The 22,870-nt window shown below is 39.5% G+C and overlaps 1 protein-coding gene across 4 annotated transcripts in view; it reads right to left on the bottom strand.

Moving 5' to 3' along the window:
• mino (glycerol-3-phosphate acyltransferase mino) overlaps window positions 1–22,870 on the bottom strand; it is a 138,843-nt gene that overhangs the window by 16,162 nt on the left and 99,811 nt on the right. For 2 of the 4 annotated variants that reach the window (XM_083126825.1, XM_083126824.1), the window contains exons 3-8: window positions 18,131–18,244; window positions 16,618–16,692; window positions 5,776–5,934; window positions 3,504–3,676; window positions 2,900–3,133; window positions 800–987 (exon numbers count right to left, since the gene is read on the bottom strand). In XM_083126825.1, coding sequence (XP_082982951.1) covers window positions 800–987; window positions 2,900–3,133; window positions 3,504–3,676; window positions 5,776–5,934; window positions 16,618–16,692; window positions 18,131–18,244 — 943 coding nt within the window. Of the gene's footprint in view, window positions 1–799; window positions 988–2,899; window positions 3,134–3,503; window positions 3,677–5,775; window positions 5,935–11,730; window positions 11,828–16,617; window positions 16,693–18,130; window positions 18,245–22,870 lie in introns of those variants that run through there. The other 2 variants (XM_083126826.1, XM_083126827.1) reach the window with 2 other exon arrangements.

Raw genomic sequence — 22,870 nt, forward strand, 5'->3', positions numbered from 1 at the left:
GTAGTGTACAATGAAAAGACTAGCCACAAAAATAAGGTTAGGTTGGTTCAATACTTCTCCAAATATTTAACAGTATCACAGGCACAATATCCCAGGAAAAATATCACAATACATACTTTTTCATTGATTGATTGATTAGGTTTATTTTATTTCACTTTTCTGCACAGTTTTGACTAATTGTAAAGATGAACATGAGTGATAATATGATGGACACACGCAAAGAACACCCATTTTCAGGCTGGGATTCGAACCTAGAACCTCTTGGCATTGTCTCAATACAATACATAGAAGTTGAATATATATATATATATACACATATATATTTTGTGGTCATGTGAACAAGCAGAAAACTGACCAATTTATTGAACCAACTGTGAAAACATGAATATCTAACAGAAATAAAATGCCACTTTTCAGCATGACAAACGTAAAAACAATGTTAAAAAATCCTTAAGATATTTTTCATTGGTACAAGAACAGCTTTCACATACTCACGAAAAGGTATAAGGTTATAAAATTTCTAATTCCTACAAGATAACAGAGCTTCAAAGACCAAACCTAACAGTTCGAAAGTATATTGCATTAAACTGGCCAAAACTATATATCAATATGTCCTATGTGATCAACATTTTGAAAGTAAGACACTGAACATAGAAATCAGTTTATATTTCAAAATTTTACCAATTCTGAATATTCCCATTTCAGCAGTAATTCTTACACTGGAAACTGCCTTCTTCTTAGCCCCAATTTAATTAATCTAGGAAAAATATGTTTATAATCATGTGTATGTAGAGCTTACCTTTTGGTAAACATGGCTTTCCCGTTCTTGTTCTTCCACCTTCTACGAAAAATTCCATATTATGTCCTGCCCTCAAGCACTGAACCATATACGTATGCAATACTGCTCTATATACATAATCCTTCCTGCCAGACTGAGATTCAATTTTTCTCTTTATGTAGAAGGCCCCTAGTCCACGGAGTACAAACCTGCAATGCAATAAAACATATGTATAATTCCTACAATATCATGATAAAATATGTTACAATAAGTTACATAAAAGTCATGTTCTATAGATATCACACTGAAAAATTAAATTTTGCACGTCCTTAATATACCCGGTTATCTTTGGCAAGTTCCAGGTACACTTTTGTATTATCCAGAGTAAACATGGGCAAGACAGCTGGTAAAAAGGTGAAGGTACCCCCTGTGCATTATACATTCCCATGAAGGCACATACAAATGGAGTGTGGAGGGAGGGAATCACACATTCCTGATCTCAGTCATTGTGAAGGTGATGCTTGTAACCCAGCTTGTATGTTATGCACTTTTTATTATCCTGAATTAAGTCGTTCAACTCTCCTTGCAAGTAGAACTTCGGCACCAATGTCAAGCAGATTTACTGTGAAACCCAGCTTATGTTCACCACTTCCAAGCACTCACTACTTCAAAGTCTATGACAACATGAATAATATATATATATAGTGTTAGAACTATAGTTTTCAAAATTTATAAAAATATATACTTTGTGGATAAGATTTTGAAGGAGCACACTATTAAGTTATTATAAAAAAACAATTACTTCTTTTATGTATCTTCATGTAGGCAGCGTAACTCAGGATAATAAAAACAAAGTTCTTTGTATAAAATATTATTTGGCATTTATAACAATTATTTGCACTAAATATGTGTTACTAATAACAAGAATAGCTTGTATTACTGAGAATAAAAACCTGAATTTTGGGCTCAGGTTCTGGAAATTAGTGTCCTTGTAAACTGTTAACTGTTGGACAAGGTGCCTTGGTGAATGAAATTTTACTTTAGGAATGCACAGATGGAACACCCAGTGTGAAACACATTACCAGTAATGTCCACAATGAAACTAATCTAATACTGCACCACCAAGAAGAAAAATATCCCAGCAAACTCATGGACTTAAGTGAACAGTCATTTGATTTGTTTTCTCTTCTTCTTTCCACTATGCTCATGCCTGTGTGCTCTGTGTTGCCACATTCATTGTGCTCGAATGTGTCGAGATATGGGAAATTGTCCTGTGTTTTGCATGAAAGTGTTTTATATTAAAAAGGTTAAATACAGGGTGATTGTTTTGCTACATGACCCTGGAAAATGCAACTATCTCAAAGGCTATGCTGCATTTAATTTAGAACATATATACATGAATACATAGCTTGTTTCATGATTAACATGTCCATATTACAGACAGTGTTGAAAATGTCCACCATCACTGTCCAGGCAGAGTCGAATTACACGTTACATATTCACAATTAACACATGCTGTACATCCCATTCCTCTGCACTAACCTCACACACTAAGCAAAAATTGAAAAGAAACCTGTATGCCAGAACTGTGCAGTCCACCCTGTACCCCACAGAAGCCAATGGCACTGTAGTTGAGTGCCAACTATGGACGAAAAGAAGAATGTGAATGACAATGTGGCAGGTTACAACCACACATTTTTACCACCATCAGCTGACTTTATTTATTTCCTTTCTCTAAGTACATGGTTCTTTTTACAGCATGTTTCATATTTGTACGTTTTCAATGAACTTAAGATATTTCCAGCATCTTGCAGCGAGAGAATCAGCCTGTATCATGCCTCTGCTTTTCTGGCACTGTAGGAACAGGGTAACATCTGCATTGCTCACATCGATTTGAAAACTCAATAATGACAACAGTGCCAGAAGGTCTACCTCTTCTTGGTAGAGCTTTACTTGAAAGTCACATGTACCTTTTGATAAATAATAATTTATTTTATTACCTGTAAAAATGGCAGATATTTGTAATGTAAATTTGCAGGCCAAAGCTAACATATCACCATAATGATCACTAATGTTCAAATAGTGCAACAATTAAATAAAATCTAGTGGTAAAAAACATACCCAAAAAATGGGATTTTCAAATTGTTGCCTGCAGCGACCAATGGAGCCTTGATGTTATTCATTATCAAAATAAAAGTGACGAGGATGTAGTCTAAGTGGCTCCTGTGTAGTGGAAGGAATATCAATGGAAGACCCGTCTTGCTTGCTTTCCTCAGCATTTCCACTTGGCCTTTGTGAACGACAACACTCATCATGAAATAAGGAAGCAGTTTAAAAACAAGCCACGCACAAAACCTGAAACAAAGTAAATGAAATCAGTAACTTGCCATACAATGATGCTTATTTACATGCATATTTATACCAATAGTCCTAAGAAATTAATGTCTATACTAACATCTGGACATGTGTAGCAAATATATGAGGGTTATCCATCCCTTGATTACAAGACAACACATTAACATTTAACGGTACATCAAAGTGGTTTATCTGGGGCAAAATTGCATGATAAATTTCCCACATTTCAATACTTTTCTTTATTATGTGGGGAAAGAAAACATTAGCAAAAGAGAGTGAGAGGAAGGAAACTACAATCAGAACAGAAACTAATTTTGCAGATGACATACCACCATCAATCTGAATTGGTGTTCCTACATTAGAAACTTACTTCAGCCAGAAATTTGAGATTGCTGACTTCATACCGTCCAGCACATTCCTCGACCTGGATTCATGTTTCTTGAGCAACTTGCTGTACACTTCTTGGTCCTCCTCCCCATAGTCCTCATAGTCTTCCTGAGTTGCTGTTTCAACGGCTTGCTTTATTCTTTCATCTTTTATGACCTGAAAAACACTGAAGTTACAACCTTCTCTAATTTCACAATTACAGCACCATTACAATATCAACTTATTTTTCATTTGAATAAACTCTGTTAGGTGGAAGAACAGCCATGGGCTGAACCTCGATCTTTAATAAAGAAAATTTGAATTTGCACTTTTGATGCACGGTGGCAGAGAGGTTGATGGGAGATAATGCAGGATGAAGAAATAGATGCAAAATATAGGACTGCCTCCCACCCCTCATGCAGTTACACTCCTAGGCTAGCCTATGAAAATCCTAGCCACAACAGTCCTGGCATCTTGTGTACTTATCTTCCCTAACACAGATGAATATCTAAAACGTTGATAATGAGTTGTATAGGATGTAATGCAGGTTGCCTAATTTTCCTCCAAACATTCTTTATAAGTATGTATTTCTTTTTATCTCGGAACAAGCAATTATGAAAAAGTGCAAAAGTATTATTCAACACATCTAAAACAATTATATTAATTATTCCCTCGCCTTTCTATGTCTTGTCAATTTTCCAGACATTCTGCAGTCGTAGCATATTCTCCTGAACTTTGTCTGTTTCTTCAAAAAATTGAAACTCATGACGAGAAATTACAAAGAGAAATGCAAGCTTATGTTCCTATTTTAACTATAGCACCAGCCGTAATGTGTTTGGTCATACAGAAAGCACTTGTACAAATAGAAATGTGGAAAGCACAGGCCTTGGATGGATTTTGGATTTCCATTTTACTTTAGTCAGAAGTTTGGCAAAAATTGAATGTGTGCAGTAAAGTTGGAAGCGATAGGTGAGATGAAGGCATTGAAAAACAAAGTACAATAGCTCTTCTTTTTGCACTCCCTCTTAATCTGATCAAGATTCGAACAGTTATCACAATATTATTCAGCTGGTATTTGATTGACATGCAGGAGACCTGGGTTCAAGCAATGTCCCTCCATGGAGTGGCTCTGCACAGTTCTGGGATGCAGGAGAGGGGGGGGGGGGATATAGACAACCAGAGCATAGTGTGAATGTAAGGAGCTCTATCCCTCACATGCCTTAATTGCATGTTGTAATGCACAGCAGGTTGATTTATCTTATTACACAATGTTGTTATACACACACGTGAAAAATATCTACCTATGTAAGGTTTCCCATATATATTTTTTTCAAATAAAATAAAATATATTAACATTCAGCAGATCGAAGCCTCTACACATGGGAACATTCCAGGCAAGCACTTTTCAAAGTTGCCGCAAAACACAAAGAAAAAAATCGAAGCAATAGAACTAATTGCCATGGAGTTAAAATCTGTTCTTTTTCCCAGAATGACAGGAATATTAGTGGAGGTAAAATTTATACATTTAACCAACCAAGATAGAAAGTTAAGGGAAGAAGAAAATCAAAATTTTACACAACTTCATTAATATTTTCATATTCGGTCACCACCATTGACCAAAGTGAACAAAAAAATGCAGTACGTAGCAATGGTATATTCCAAGAACCTTGTAAAGTTCCTTTGAAAGATACTTGTTGGGGGAAAAAATTCCGGAAAATCACTTCTACCATCAGCCCAATGGATGCTGGATGAACCAAATTTCAGGGAAGCACGATAAAAGACCACAGTTCGAGATATAATTCTAGTTCTCTAAATATTGAAAGAAAAAAATGTAAAATATGCAAACTGTCTCTTTTACATGTAAAAGTAAAACATATCAGCAAAAATGGTGACTAAGGAGTAATACCAAGTGTAAGTAACATATAAGAGAATTCTTGGAGGAGAAAAAATCGGCATTTTAAAGAATGATTTTGTTAAAAATTGTAACAATAAATATATTATTGTGTGATTCAAGTACGCATACTGTCATATGTATACAAATGAATTAAAAAGACAGAACTGAAATATTGCATTAATTGTTGTCACGTGGAGGTGGTACACACACACATTAATGCATGGCCTTTGTACAATATACATGCTGGTGTAAATCTATTTTGCTCATCCTCTTGATAGAAGGATAAACCAACACATGTAATTTTTATATTACCTTCTGGTAAAAAAAAACAACTAAAAAACCTCATATGTATAACTCAGGGGTAATGCTGGATTATACCTACCGTAGCTGCCACCTGAGGAAATTGGAAACTGTTTATATGATGTACACGGATTAGGTGACAAAACGTCCGTGTGAAGTAGTTGTTGATGCTATCCTGGCCACTGACCAACAATGCATTCTGGATGCCCAGGGATTGGATGGTTTGTTCAACTAAAGAATCCTGCAAGGAAAAAACAACAACATTAACATAATTTTTCAGCTTGCAAGTATGAATGTAGTGAAGAAATCATCATGAGGTTAGTGTCCAATAACTTCTGGGAATAAAGAATTTTGAAATTTCCTACAAACATTACTATCTGCATTTTCACTACAATGAGGTCAATTAAGTATGGCAGCATTTGTAACAAAATGAAAGTATTGAATTTATTCATTCAATTGCATAAGTATGTACAAAAATTATAAACGTGGAGAAATCAGCTAAAATATTTTTGCAAACTAGCTTTGGGTGCATTCCGAAAGTTGTACAAGTTTAATGAGTTGTGAGTTATGTCCATTGGCAGATCCATAAATCCTACGAAAATTGTGAAGTTTGCTGTGCTGTTCCTAAAGTCGATTCTTGTGCGATGCATGAAGTTTGTTCTCGCATGAAATGCATGGATCGGGAGGGTGGTTTGTTTGGTAAAAATCGTCTACTACTTGCAGACAATGCATGTGCATGATGACTTCAAACTGCACTAGTTTGAAAAATAAATTATAATTTGAACAGAGAGCGATATGGAGCAACATGTACAAGATGAGTGGGTCTTAACTGTTCATAAAATGTTATTAAAATGAGCATGAATGTCTGCAGCGAGAATGACTGCAATCGCCAAAAGCCATGTGGAAACGTTCGACACACAATACTGACGATTTTGCCTAGTTTGTTCCTTTAATGGTTTCACCAGATTCACGAGCCCTTTGCAAGAAGGAGAATGCCACAATTTCTGTTGAAGTGGACAAACACGTTCATGCTTTTATTCTAACACTAGACTTTGAGAGAGCACTACTTCTCTCTCGTCTTCAAGTGAACAGTTTCTTTTTGTCAATGCTAGGGATTGAACCTAGGACAGACATAAGATTTTTACTAATCTAGTGCACTAACCAGCTACTCCAAAGCACTTCTGCTCCAAATTAGTAAAAATCCTACATGTATCCTACATGTCCACCGCTTGTTTGTTCTTACTTCGTAAAATTTGCTTCTAATTTGCTACATTGCCTGAACTGTGCATGCATAAACTGCACATTCCTGTTTTTACAGTTCACATAAACTTTAATGGATTGGAAGTATTCCTGTTGTGGCTGCCTACTGAACAATGAACTATTCAATTCCTTTTTGAAAATATTTTCAGATTACAATCTATATACGGTGGCCCATTAACAACATTCTCTCCTGGAAGGTGGGTGATCTTGATTTTAGTTCTAACTGATTAGATTCAGAAAAGGTTTAAGATGCTTCTCTGGGGGAAGAGGTGAAAGGAGGGGGGGGGGGTACATTGGGTTAGAAGGTGATTGACATTTTATGATTGAAGGTTGGTTACATTTGTGTCAATTTTTAAAATTTGAATTATTTTTCTCTTTTAGCAAAAAATATTATTAATTTCTTTTGTATTAGAATGCATAATAAAATGTTTATTCATGTTCTTGAGACCCAGATTAAATTATACACTTTCCTCCCTTTCATGCTGTTTCATTAAACACTACTAACCACTAATGCTCCTTGTAGTAGAATTAAGATGCAAAATGAAACCAGGTTGAAGAAGATCTCCACATTATCATTTTATTCCAGAAACTTTCTTTGCTAGTGAACTTTATGACTGGACATGGTCTCGTCTCCAATCAACATCGAGGAGTGTAAGGGGTGACCTTCTGAGAAGGCACCCAAAAGTAAACCTCACTTTCACGTAGTACACGCCAGTAACTGCTTCTTGCAGGCCAACGAGGCTCTGGCACCTGGGCCTACTGCCAGTATAATCATCTGTAGGGCTGTGTGTGTTGCCCTGTGCATTGTCCTTATATGTGCTGAGCGCCCCTTTACAGCCTCAGCTTTTAATTAGGTAAGGAGATTCTTTGTCCTCAGAGACGTCTGTTGTTTTAGCTAACAGTAAGGGGCTGCACCCTGTATAGTGTGAGGGGTGCAAAAATAATTTAAGTGCTAATGCACCCACAAATTTAATTTCAATCAACATCGATATACTGAATTATTTTAGTGTCAATTTGCATTGATTTTCCAGGTGTATTGAGAGCACTTGAACTTTTTTCTCCAGCCTGTTTTATTTTTCAGACAGCGTTCACACAAGTGTTCACCATGAGACTGGCATTTGCTGACAGACGTATCACAACTGTAAATTTTTTGTCGTATTTTAACCGCAATAACCTGCAGGACAGTAATACTCGTATATTCCAATTTTGCGCACTAATATTTGAGAGTGATATGAAATGCCATACGAATCTGTGCCAGATTTCGATTATAGACATCCTTTGACTGACTGACTGATTTGCTTTATTTTACTTTCTCTTTTGTGCCACTATTGGCTAATTTGCGAAGATGGGGATGAGTGATGACTGATGAAATTGATGGACACTCACAAACATAAATGCCCAGGCCGGGATTCGAACCCGGGGTCCCTCGCATCGTAGCGCGATGTGCTAACCACTCCGCCACGGGGGCCGAGACATCCTTTGAGATGAGGTGTGATGTGTCCTCTGGCCAACCCCATTTCTTTCCAGGAAGAACACAGCAGCCAGTTTCCGGTGGCGGGGGTAGCACAAAAAGTCGCCGAGAAGTGTCGCGAGTGGTCTCGATCTTGCACTGCGGAAAGGTGATCCATGTAAGGGAATTTCACACCACAACGACATGTCGCTTGAGTATTTCGCCAATCGAAAGCAGGTTTGTGAGGCATGTCATGTCGGCACAGTAGATTGTCCGTGAATCACGCGCGCAAGTTTTCCGCAACTACAGTAGTGTAAAGAGTGATTTATTTAAGACATGGAACTTTTACACCCGGGAATCTTGTTTCAAATCGCATTTGAACTTCACGTACCGATTGATTGAACACATACGAATCATAAATAAATACACGTTGTGCAGCAGAAAACATTTGCTGAGCCATATTCACGGTCGCCAGACTAATAAACAGGCCACACAATACAAAACAAGAACCCTTATCAGTTCACAGTCTCACGTCTACTTTCAGAACCTCGGTAAAAACCGGTTTCTCGCCAGCTTAAGTTAGTGTCTTCATCAAGATGTATAAAAAGTGTGTGTGCATCAAAGGCGACTAGTTTGAGGATCTCCTTTTATAAATCTGGTGTAAATCACTTTTTAAAATAATTACGGAAACTGTAATATATTTATGTAGTCCTTGTCCATTATCTAGAATGTGCACTAGCTTCAGCGACATCGACACACTACAATGCCGACAAACGGCAGCGAGTGTCTCGCTTGCCTACTGCGCAGACACGACGAGGAGGGCTACACTTCAATGGATCACTCTGTGTTATCAGTGTTAATATTCCGTAACCTGGCTCATGCGTGATTCATTCGTCACATTGTGATTGATTGATTGATTGAGTTGGTGTTTTAAGTCCACTTTATGCACAGTAAGGCTAATCGGGACTGGACCTACAGTTTTAAAGTGGGATCCGAACCACTGTGCCATGTGCCTCCACCTGGTATCGAACCCGGGACCCCTTGGTTACAAGGCGACGACGCTACCACTGCGCCATCGGGGAGGCACTCGTCACATTGTGGAAATTGTAAATAAATATTGGTGAAGGGCACGGAGCATTAAATGATTCAGCCTTCCACGAGATATATGTTCGAGAGCCTCTCGCTAGTGATACTGGTTCTCTTGAAACCTTTAATTTTTATTTTGATGCATTATCTTCATTGTAACTAGAATGTAACGTGGCCCGCGAGCAATCGTTCAAGTAGTTACCAATGTTGCATATACGTACAATACTGTTTATAAGGTTTTGGCGCCGCTTGTATGCACAGTTAGTTCCGTCTAATCGAGATGGGAGGGTGATACAGATTATACAAATCTAAACATGCATTCAAGTTTTGTGTCCCTCATTCGCTGTGACATTAACGTTTTTTAGTAATTGAGACAGAGCTTCCGCGTGGCCGCTGCTGCCTTCAGGACGAGCAGTCGCGGGTTCGATTCCTGTGGAGTCGGAAGACTTCACTTTTGACACAGGATCGTGAGGACAATAGACAAAGCAGCGATGGGACTCGATGACCCAACCAATGAAAATTTGCCTCGCAGCCTTGGCCCTCAAAAGAATGTTGGGCCAAAGGGTAGTGGTTAACTAAGAACACATTTCTTTCCATTGGGAGGCATGGCTAAAATCCATACATTACATCATCAATAACACTTGCTAACATTAATATTCTCAAAACACCTACAGTGTTGTGCAAAGACACGGGCTGTATCAATAAGAGAAGCACAACCCACGAAGTACTTGACAGTTTAGTGTCTGCATACAACAGGGCATACTAATGTCAACGCACCACTCACGTAAACAATGGCGGCTAAACAACTGTACACCAGCGTTGCCAGCTATATCGCAATTTCGCTATACCTGGAGCAATCTGACTGGTGTTTGCAACCATCATGCATGCTGTGTTTGTCACAATGGCAAAGTGCAGACGGATGTTTATGCCACGATTCTTTCGCTCCAGATTCAAATGTGGTAAACTTCGCTTCGATGTCGCCTTTTTGTGTAAATAAATAAAAAAGTTGTCACGGATACTGCACTTGTAATTTCAGGCGGAAACAGGACTCAAGTTTATGGCTTTTAAGGGCACAATTTAATCATCTCCAACAACGATATTCGAGCGAGAACTTCCTTTATATTACAAATGCCGGCCTTCGTGGCCAGCACTTCTAAGTCAGCGGTCTAGGTTCGAACCCTGGATGTATCATTGTTGTTCATTCATCCTCATAACCCAAGAAGTAGAAGGGCGACTTAAAAAACCGAAAAAAACAAAAATGAAAATTATTTACAAAGGATCAAATCAGAAATTACGGAAGGATTAAGATTAATTGAGGGAGGTGTTTACTTTGATTTTATGTTTATATCTTTAATAAGTTGGGTGTTTTGGCCACTTATGCCGTTCTACGAAAAGTCGAATCACCAAATTATGATAAAGCACTAACATTCCATTTCTCAATACGATTCGAACACAGGACCTACAATTTTACAGCGCGTACCATCACCAAGGCCAGCGGCGAGTAGTTGAAGTGAAAATAATCCAATTATAGTGTTTGGAAAGCTACCTTTAATTACTTTATTCCAAATAAGATGATGTAACTCGTTTCATGCCTGAAGTTACTGATTATCATCTAAATTTAACATTAATTTTAATTGAATTAATATAAATCCCATATGATCGCGTAACACAATATAGGGATAAAATTCAATATAAACCTTTATCCGTTAAGCAAAAAGCTTTTAACAAATATCTATACAGGTCAATTACAGTCTATTTCCCATTTTCTGCAATTCATAATTTTGTTACTTATCGTTGAAATTTACATAAAGTAACCGTTAATTTCGGTTTACAGTTACTCATTTCAAAAAGTAACTATTACGACTTCAAAACTTATTTTTTAAAAGAACAATTTTGTTTTTACGAAGGTAGGCAACGATGATGCAAACAGGATAGCTACACTGCGAGCTTCTTGTCCCAATTCACGCTCTACCACACCACGTGACTCTTACGTAATGGAACATTTTATCAGCTTCGATTGGAAGGCGACCGGTATCCCTTTGTATATATTACTTTATCGGTGAAATAAAACATTTACAAAGCCACGAATAACGGCACGTTAGGGAAAAGCTGATCATAACAGTTGGTGTTGACTCGTCGAAACAACACTGCGAGCTGGATACACACCCAAAGCCACAAAACACGTTACTGGGTTCAAAAGCAACTATAAAGCAAATGATCCTCCCCTTGGAAAACACTTACGCGGTAACGCCGACAGCTGTACGCATCCCAATTGAGGAACATAACGCGTTGTGGACACAAAGTGCGTCGTTCACTCGACGCCGCTCCCGATACACTCAGCAAGGCCGACCCTGGTTTGTATGCAGACGAAGTAGGCCTAAATTTAGCGAGACTCGAGTAGGCAGTGAGTGAGTGTATCACCCACATTTGCTGGCACGAGGGAGCCAGGAAAAACAAAACACGTCGGTTCTGCGACAGTCGTCATATTTGATGCTTAATTACCGCGTAATTGCACACTGTGCTAATTAAGGATCTGTGGAATTTTAACGACGAATGATTTAGCGAATAAATATGTTGTATTGTGGTTGAGAACGCATGGACCTCAAATAATCAAGTCGTCCAGCGTCCAACAGCAGCGAAACAATTTCATTAAGTACGCTCTCGGTGGCGTTACCAATCGAGGTCGGTGGGGCTTATACCCCATTTTGCCTCTTTTTTTTAAAACGCCATATCTATGTGGTAAAAATCACAAAATGAGGTCCACGAAATTTCTGAGCATTCTACTGGATCTTACGCTCACCGAAAGAGGGCTTATGAGGGGCCGGAGTCCCTTTGGGATATATAATTATTGGGCTAAATTTTCTACTCATAATTGCATTTTTCAAATGTTTCTTTCAGAGATGAAACCCCGTTTTAAGAAATTTCTAGGTGCGCCTGTGCACAGTATGTGAGGAAATGCCATATTTTTCCAATGACATGATTTGATCCAGGTCGATTTTCAGCCACTTTAATTGCAAGAACGAAATTCCATGATGTATTGAGTGGAAGGGAGGTTAACGTTTAAGTGCTTTCTCGGGACACTCCTTCAAAATTGTTGCTAGTAAATCATGTTGATATTTAAATGTACGAAAAGTTACATAAAGACGGGCAGGGGTGACAACCACCAACACGCCTAAAACTATAGGTATTTTCCACTCTTACGGCGGCCGGTCCTAGCTCTGGCAAGGGAAGTAGGGAGCGGGGATTACGCCGCAGACCAACCAGACAACAGCAGTGGCGCCGAGACACACGACGCGGCGGGAGAAAGTACTACGTGAACCTCGTTCTACTGGCTGCTGCGTTTCTTATAGTGCCGGATTGGTTGCTTCCCCGCTCCCCTTGCCAGCTCTACGATCGGCCGCCGTTACAGTAGAAAAGACCTTTAACAATATACTTTCAATGAGTGAGAACTAGTTTTGGGGGGAGGCGGAGTCCCCTGGCAGAAAAGCTGTTCATCCGTCACTGTCGCACATTGAAAGCTGTCAAATTTGAATGCTTTATTAATCTAAAAGTAAGAAAATACATGTTTACAACGACATCTGACGCTGGAATTCAGGTCTCCCGGGATTCGATCCCGACGGAAGCACATTGCACAATGGTTCGGATTTCACTTCAAACTGTAGGCCCAGCCCCAATAAACCTGTCTGAGCATCGAGTGGACTTGAGCGTTGGAACTCAAAAAAATATGTATACACATATGTGACTGCATCTTGCACACTAGCGTGACACTGGTGTGGATTCACGGCGAGTATAATCATCCGTCAGGCTCGTGCTGTGTCGCCCGTATGTGTTTGCGATTGTTTTTCATCCATTTCACCTTATCAACATACGCGATTAGCCAAAAGTGACAGAAAAGCGGAGTGAATAAAACAATTAGCAATCCATTTTTCCACACCCAAGCAAATCGAGGGTAGAGACGGACGGGTTACAAGTACAGAAGGCCCGGAACAGACTCCACGGCGGCTGCGAACTTCCTTACGGGAAGGTCTCCCAAGCAGTTTAAACCTGATCCTCTCGGTTATGGTAAAAAGAGAAGGGCCAGGTGGACAAGGTCACCTGAAGACAGATGGAGGAGACACACGAAGAGAGAGGGAGAACGACTTAGTCCAACTAACCGCAACACGATCTGCATTGCAAAGCTGTTTCCGAAGCGATCGCAAGCAAGAAGAATCGCCCCGAGGCATTTATTACCACGTGTCGCGAACTGCGGATCTCCAACTTAACAACATGCCCCGACAACGCTGAGAAGACAAGTTTCCATCATTAAATCACACTGTAAGACAAACTTTAACTTTCGATACCTCCATCTTGCACCAAGCGCGCGCTTTTCAAACTTGCCGCGAAGTACAGAAAAAAAAAATCGCAGCTCGAGAACTAATTGTCGTAGATATATGATTTTTTTAAGGAATAGCAAGAGGTTTTAGTTACCTCCTAATAATAATGAAAGTTAAAGCAGGATTGTTAAAGGTCTAGGAATTGTAACTAAATTCAATTCTGGTCCGGGAGAGAAAAATCAGCAAGCGTCAATGGGTTTCTAGACAGTAAAGAACCTTTTTATCTTTAAAGTATTTCAATTCGGTCCAGGAACTTTTTTCCGGATCAATTTAAATACGGTCCAGGAACCTTTTTTCTGAATGAAATTAAATACGGTCCAGGAACCTTTTTTCCCGATCAATTTAAATACGATTCAAGAACGGTATTGAAATGAAAGAATACGCAACTTGGATTGAATTTAAATTGTGCGAAAAAAAAATGTTCCGGTCCTGTTACGGAACACAATAGAACATATTAGAATGTATGGGTTCCTGGAACTTCAACAACCCTTAGTTAAAGGTAGAAGACAATCGAAATTTTGCACAAAAATTGGTATTCGGCACGCCCCTGTTGTCACCACAATAGACCACAAAGTGAACGAATAATTTAGTACGTAGCGGTGGTACATTCCTACAATGCAAAACTGCGTTGAAAATAGGCGTATACTTCTGGGGGGGGGGGGAATAATAGGTCGGTATTGCTGCTACAACAATTTTTTGTTGTCTTCTTCTTCTAAGAGAACCAAACCCAACAAGCCTTACCCCAAAAAGCTACCAGCCAATGGCGATGCTTGAAACTGTTGTAGAAAGTAATCACTACCAAAGTAATATGTAAGAAAAGCAGTGTTTTCAGCTTACGGAAAATCGCATCTAGCGTCAGTCCAATGGATGCTGGATGGAACAAATTTGCAGGGAAGCAGGGCAAAAGACCACTCTTTGAGGACTTGTAATGTCCGTCCACCAACTTTGAAGGAAGAAGAGAAGGAAAAAAATCCGTGCGCACCGCGTAATTATTAGTCATACAATTAAAAATATATAAAAACACAGTACATTAATATTTGTTCAGAAATCAAATGCAAGCATGCTGTATACATTAACACAACGTTCTGGTTCATGCAACAAGAAGCTACTGTTATCAAGTACTCTACACGATGAATTCTTCGGGCTGTTTCATTTTCCAACATCAACAATACATATCTAGCTCGAAAGGATAGAAACTGAGTTACTAACATACATATCATTATTGCAAAGAACAAAAAAAAAACAGTCAAATAAGAGTTATGTACAGTCACACGTGAAGCGAAAAGAAACAATAGGAGAGAAAAATAAATATCTAAAAAAGGCTGAGGTTAAAGAAAATACAGAGGATGTACAGTGAAAATACGAGTAGGTAGAAGACAAGTAAACATGGAAAACTAAGAAAAACGAGATAACAGCGAGTGTGAAAAGAATACAATGTTAGAATTAAGAAGAAAAAAAGTCCATTGTTGTTTCGCATTATAGTAGTTCCGAACTGCCTTCTTCAGTCAAGGAGAAGCAGTCTATCAAGTACATAATGACCTCCTTCCTCGGAAAGAGTGAAATGAAAATCTGGATTTCCCTAAAAGCCTTATTTGTAGTAGGTCAGTACAGCTTTCTATCTCGCAATATGCTTGACGCGAGCTTCTGTGCAACTGGACCCGCAGCCTTAACATACTCCAGTATGTGGTAGAGCTTTATCATGCTGGAGGAAAACAGACTGCAAGCAAGACCCACGTTGTTGTGATGACAAGTCAGCTACTTCTGAACAAGGACTCCTCGAGGTGCATTGTTGTAAACGTATGTTCCTAATTTACTTTTTTGTATTGTAAAACAAATAAACTCCACGCCGCCTTTCTAACTTACCACATTTACTAAAATTGTATGAATTTTAAAAATTATATGAGTTTCACACACCCTGCAGCAGTTAGTACGGAAGGATCCTTTGCTGTCTTGCAATAAGAAGCAACAGTTTAGTGAGCATGCATTCCTAACTGTTGAAAGGCAAGACAAGAAGTGTCAATGAAGAATAAATAATTCATCATCATTTTGAGATTAAGAACCTATAATTAGTGACAATGGATTCTTCGCCGTTGAGAAGATAAGAAGCATCAAATAAGGAGAAATGATTCTTCACTATTATGACGAGATAAGAACCAATACTCAATAGATACTTCAAATTTCAGAGATAAGATGGGAAGTATCAAATAAGAAGAAACGATTCTTCACCCATTTGGAGATAAGAATCAACAGTGAGTTACGACTACTGTAGATTCTTTACTGTTTGGAGGATAAGAGAAAACAGTGATATGGCACTTCACCGTCTAGAAGAAAGGAAAAAGGAACGAAAGCAACTGATAATGTGTTTCACAGAAAGAAAATGGGGTAAGAAGCAATAGTTACGTGGTACCCTGAGTAAACGTATTGCTCGAAGCTCGAACGATGATAGACCAATAACGGAGTAAGGATTTGTAAGGAATTGCCATTAAGATAGGAAAAGAGAAGCAAAAACATGGCGTTCTTATGTTCGACTTGGCTATAAACATTAACTAAACACGTTGAAATTTAGTGTATACACAAGCCCGTGGGCGAGATCTACCCAGATCTATCACAATCTACAAGATCTGTGTGTAGAAATCCACACGGCATGGTGTTTCAAACATCCGCCGATTGGTTATTTTCATTGAAGTAGAAGAGATGCATCTAACTACAGATATCGCAGCCCTAGTACTACATCTGACTACTGGAATAAACTTACAAAGTGACCGTGCCAGGTTGCTTTGTGGACGGATATTTTGAACATTCCACGCAGCACGCGACGTACGAAGTCTACCTGTATAAACAAACAAGAAAGTTACAAATGTGCATTTGCAAATTTTACACCACAGAGTTAATTTCGAATTTGGCATGAACTGAGGCACTGTTTTCTGTCGGCTTGTCTATTAGGTCGTTAAGTTGCCAACAATTGCGTTTCCACATGAAAATAGCAACTCAATTGAGACTTGTATACTTACGTAGTTTTTTTAAAAAAATGGAGCATGCTGTTAACTCCATAGGTATGTATGTGTGAGAGGCAGGAAGGTTGGAAGCAGCAACAAAAGAAGACCGCTTAGGAACAGTCTGAAATAGATAGTCCTTTGTTGAGGCAAATTGAACGCGAAATCTTGCCCTACTGTTACTGCTATAGAGCGACCACAAACAATATTTTTTCTCCAAAAGCTTTCGCGCACTTTCCCCTCCATCCGTTCAGTACGGCCCACGGTGAAGCCTGCTACCCCTCCCCTCCACTGCGACTACAATGCACACAACATGCGATTCTGGGCAGATTCTTTTGCTTGTGGTCGCACTATACCGGCCACTTCAGAACTTCTACCCCATTGCATATTCCGCCAAGAACTTTTTCGCTTGTACTGACGTTCGACATGCGCCAAACTGTAAACAAGGCATCCACAGTCTGTGGAGGAAAGCCGCGCATAACGACAGAAAGGGCGAAGGCGGAGCGAAGCAGTGCGCTCTGCTGAAAAAGGCTGGTAAAGCGGGGCCACAAGCAAACCGAACCTCCTGCACTGAACCGCTTGACCTGTGTATCGTATTCGCGCATGGATGGGAGGGGTAGGGTGGAGCAGGCTTCACCATGGGGCGTGCTGATAGGATGGAATGATGCGCGAAAACTTTTGGCCGAAGGTTCTTTACAGCTGCGTCCACGTTTTCGCATCGCGCGTCCATTGGTCGAGCCCTCGTGAGTCACTACTTGCGCAGAAAACCTTTTCCTTCGCTTGCTCCACAGACTCCTGGGACGAGTATAGGTTCATATTTCTCTCGAGGGCTCAGCGTGTTGGACGTCATTGAAGGCGTCACACCGACAGTCTCAGTTCATGGACTCCTCCCATTTCCAGTGGGGTGCTGCTAGAACCAAGATACCACGATTCAATTCTGGATGCAAGGGCTTTTAGCTTCCAAGCAACTGATGGATTGAAATGCAAATTTTCTTCACTCATGCAGTCCAATGCTGTTATCGCATGCTTTTAGTTGGGGGTTGATGTGCGTGTGTTCAAAGCATTATGTTGTAGTAGACAGAAAATACAGAGAAAAACTAAATGTGAAGAAGCTTATGGTCTATTAATAATGCCATTCGAAAATACATTTACATCCAGACCCACATAACATTACTCATCCTATTAATTCTACTAAATACAATTATGTAAACGGATACTGTGAATTTCAAAATAAAAGTCCCCTACACCATCTACAAAGTTACAATGGCCACTTACCCTACTGCTTGGATTACACGCTGTACAACAGAGACCCATGAATGGCCTCTTGGCAGGAGCTTTGAACTCGAATGAAGGAACATCTTTGATTCGGAAAAGCGACCTCTCGTTAGCCTGAAATTGAACAAAAGACGCCTTAAGTTAAAAGACTCCAGCAGTTTAAGCTGAACACATACACCAACAATTATATTTTGTACTCTAGCATGAATTACACACTACCATAAGCTATGGATGGTCAGAAAATGGAAATTTGGAGTTGTCCAACCACGTTTCTTCACACTTTGCCTCTGATTTACGTTCACTTCTAGTCAAACACCAAAGTTTAAAACTTACTACAGTAGCGTAACACTAGCCATAAATTTTAGCAGTTTGCTCATCAGATTCAAATACGTATTGTGGAAAATAGTCTGAAAGTTTACAGGTTAATAAAGACAATTTCATATGTGCTATATGAAAACTACTGTATACACTCATCTCGAGAAACATTCCATTTAGGCGTAACTTCTCCCCTTGACCATGATGCTTCTGAAAAGTACTTAAACAGCAAATAAGATGAGAAGTTTAAAGCTAAAATTGTTTACTTAGCGAAAAGATTTAGAAAGATAACCATCCAAAGGTATGCAAAAGTGAAACTCTCTACGCACCGCGGCCGGCATTTTCAAACCATACTCGCCAAAAAATAAAATATTTTCAGTCTTGAATTAGACAAGTTGGTGGAATAAACAGAATGTTTAAAGTGGTCCAACAATCGTGCAGCACAACTTCGTGTGGACCTAACAATGCTTCCAGAGAGAACACTCAGTAACATTAAACATCAGTATTTCATGAAGAAATGATGACATGTATATTACCTCTTTTCAAGATCGCATTTTGTACAGGAACTGATTGGAGTTTTGGTTAGCAGAAAAAGATCGCCACTGCTTGTTTCTTTTTTCTTTCTTGTAGGTGTTTCTGAAGTGTGTAGAGGAATCTTGTCGGCACATTTACATTCATAAGAGTAGCTAATGATATAACGTTTCGCTTTGGAACGTGAACCCAAGGCCATGCCCAGGAAACGGTCAAACAGTGGGCTAGGAGGCATTATAGGATAACGGTGGATGTTGCAATCCGTGATTTTTAGAAAGCAGTGAGGTGTTATAAACTGAAGGAAACACGCACCATACTTACTTTATTCTTGTGCTAAACATAGTTTTTCACAGCATTAATTCATACTCCTTACTTTATACTTACAACACAGACACGTCGTAATTAAAAAGGGGAAATGACGCTGTCAACATTCTGTGACGTTACCACAATTAGGCCAACGTTTACAAAGAAATATATAGTAACCATATACTTAGTTACAAATATTCCGCGGATCTTGAGTTTTTCTGGGGCGGGCATTGGATGCGTGCGTGAATATGTGGGGAGAAGTATAGGATTCATCGACAAAATATCACAGCATGCGAACAACTTTTCTTAATGATATGTCACTTGTTTCGATGGTGCGAATACTCGAAGAACATTTTGTATGTTCTACGGTACGTGTGCAACCACGTGACAGACATTTTCTATTTACAGAAATTGATTGACAATCTAAGATTTAACACTTTATTGATTGATTGAGTTGGTTTTTTACTTTATGCACAGTAAGTAATCGGGACTTGACCTACAGTTTAAAGTGGGATCCGAACCACTATGTGCCTCTAGCCCTCTACCGGGAATTGAACCCGGGACCCCTTGATTTCAAAGGCTACGACGCTACCTAATATGATAAGCAACACGTGTGTGTCTGGTGATAAATGCATAATTTGAAGGAAAAGGTTAAGATCAGCGATATCTCACTGATAGCGCATATGCTGGCATGATATTGTTTCCATAGCGTACTGTCGCATTTACAATCTTATCAGATAGAAAAAAAATGTCAGTGGCAATTATGAAGCTGTTTTATGGAGGTTGCAAACATAAGGATAGAAAACACTGTTTTTTGCTCGTCGTGGCATCAAAACGGGTTGAACGAAAAAAGTGTTACTAGGAAGAAATGTTCGCCTTGATGTTCTCTACAGACTGTGTGTTTAAGTTAAGGAAAATTGAAATAATCAAAAAGTTACCGTTAAACTAAATTCAGAACGACAGAATGTCCTATTACACTTATTTCCTTACTTTCATGATTGAGTTGGTGTATTACGTCCACTTCATGCACAGTAAGGCTAATCGGAACTGGACCTACAGTTTAAAGTGGGATCCAAACCACTATGTGCCTCCACCGGGAATCGAACCCTAGACCCCCCTTGATTACAAGGCGGCGACGCTACCACTGCGCCATAGGGTAGGCCCCCTTACTTTCATATCACACTACACTTCTTAAAAAGTATTCTTCAGGTTAAATTTCCTAAATTTTTGACAAGAAAATTCCAGCAACTCTTCTGCTGTAACGTGGATTTTTCTATTTATATTCATCATTCCTGGCAGAATCGACGTCAGTTGCAGAAGGGCCTTGATGGTTTGGGGGGGGGGGGGAGAAGCGGTCTTTTAGGCTTCTGCTCAATGATGGCGATAAGGGTCCAGCAGATTCCACGGTGGGGAGAGTGGGGAGGTGGAGGAAAACACACAATCCCGTTCCTCTCACGTGTTCATTGGTGGAGCCGTCTCGCGTCACTACTTGCGCAGAGACTTGCTTTCGGTCGTCTGCTCCAGAGATTCTAGGACAGAGTGTAAATGGTTGGTTTAGTACCAGTTATTAAGGAACCTTTGATCCATGTGAAGAGAAGACAACATTTCCCTCAATGTGTGCCTCCACAGCGAATCGAACCAGGGACCCCTTGACTGCAAGGCGACGACGTTAGCACTAAACCATTCGTTGGAATATAACGATGCCATCACTTTTCACAATACTAACAGCAGTCACCTCTTATTGAGAGGTAGAACGTGCCTTTTGTGCGAACTGCTAAATCCACCAATGTTACAACATTTTAAATAACATAAAAAACTACATGTATTGCCTATAATGGAGAAGACGTGCCAACAGTCAGATGAGTACAGTACGGGTCAACAACCGAATGGGTCACACTAACAAGGTTGTAACCAACTACAGGGTGCGAAATAACTGCAGATTGGTAAGGGGGGGGGGGAGCAGGCAGGCAGACACACGCACTAACACACATGTGTGTGTATGTCATTAAATATATGTATGTCAATTATTATATAATTAAATTACAAAGTATACACTGTGTGTTCAAAATTCGATTGCAAATTGAAAATTTTAATATACTACCAGTGATACTACTAATGGGGGGGGGGAGCAAAGGCTAAATGGGATTTCTCGACCTTGAGTCAAAAACCCTGATGGAAATGATATGCAACCTATATCCAAACACCATAAGTTTGGTGCAGTGAATTTCGGTGAAGTCCGGAGGGCTCATTTAGCCAAATCCACTCTCCTCACCTCGTTGGGGGCCCCTGGGATCTTTCAAGATGCGAAAGAGAGAGAGTGGTGTGCGGAAAGCAACGGGAAGCTACCGCATATATCTTTTCCCTAGAAAAACTGCAATCATGATGAGTCGTTCCAAGGCAAAATATTCCGGACGTAAACTAGCCCCCCATTCGGATGTCCGGGAGGGGGATGTCTGGGAAGGACACATTATGACAAAGGACACTGATGGGGAAAAGAGAAGGAAACAGAAGGTAAGATTAAGGATTGAAACGTGGAATGTCAGAACCCTGTTACATACTACTAATGCTATGAATAGTGATTTGAGTGACTAGGGGGAGGGGCAAAAATTAAGACACATAAGAAGATATTAGTTTCAGATATAAAATTCACATCTAAATGTTACTACATGCTTTATTTATGTATTTATTTGCTTTGCGGTAACTGACGAAAAGCGATTAGAAATGGAGAAGAAATAAGTCTGATAATTTCTGTGTTCTGGGGATTGCTGGGTTCAGTGTCCTTAGAGAGTTCAGTGTCGTCTTTGTTGTTCGTTATTTGTGTATGTTTTCGATATTATTCCAGTAAAATATATTCGACTTCAAAACTAATTGTTTTTCTTTGTTGTTAGAACAAACTCTACCCCCAGGAAAAGTGCGAGGGGGAGTAGTTAGGACAAGATTATTGTTGGTGGTGGGGAAATTCCCGCTGTCCCCTCCGGGATTTCGCACCCTGAACCAACACACACCTTTACCTACAGGGACATTAAGTTGTAAAAATAAGTGTTTTTGGTTTTTGGAATACAGTAATGACACGTTTTATGAACAGACGGAAGTTTTCCGCACCGTAGAACTTCCATTTAGTGGAAAAAAGCATCGGGGAAAGGAATATGGCTGATTGTCTTGTTGTTCTTGTGGCATTTGGATTTTGTTGGATGATTCTCTTGTGGTTATTTGCATAGCGATTCCACCTTTCTAGGTTAATAATAATAGTAGTAATAATAATATTTTGAACTGCTGAAAAACATATGTAAGCCTTTAACAGTAGGTTTGAACTAACGGAGAGATGATGGTGGGACAAATACAATGATACAATCATGCCTTTATTCAGGCTTCGACTATAGGATCCCAGCCTCCGTTGTGCGTTTCGTTAACTGCACACAGCAGAGGTTACGTATAGACGAAATTTCTGATTAAGGTATGCCACACACCAGTTAATTTTCGAACTGGGACACAACAGTCCTATCCTGTTTGTCAATAAGCATTACCGCAGTTAACTAATAGCAATATGTTGACTAGTAGATTATAATTAACGTCGTACAATGACAGCTT

This window comes from Lepisma saccharinum, chromosome 8, assembly GCF_977018435.1.
Source record: "Lepisma saccharinum chromosome 8, izLepSacc3.1, whole genome shotgun sequence".
NCBI classification, from domain to species: domain Eukaryota; kingdom Metazoa; phylum Arthropoda; class Insecta; order Zygentoma; family Lepismatidae; genus Lepisma; species Lepisma saccharinum.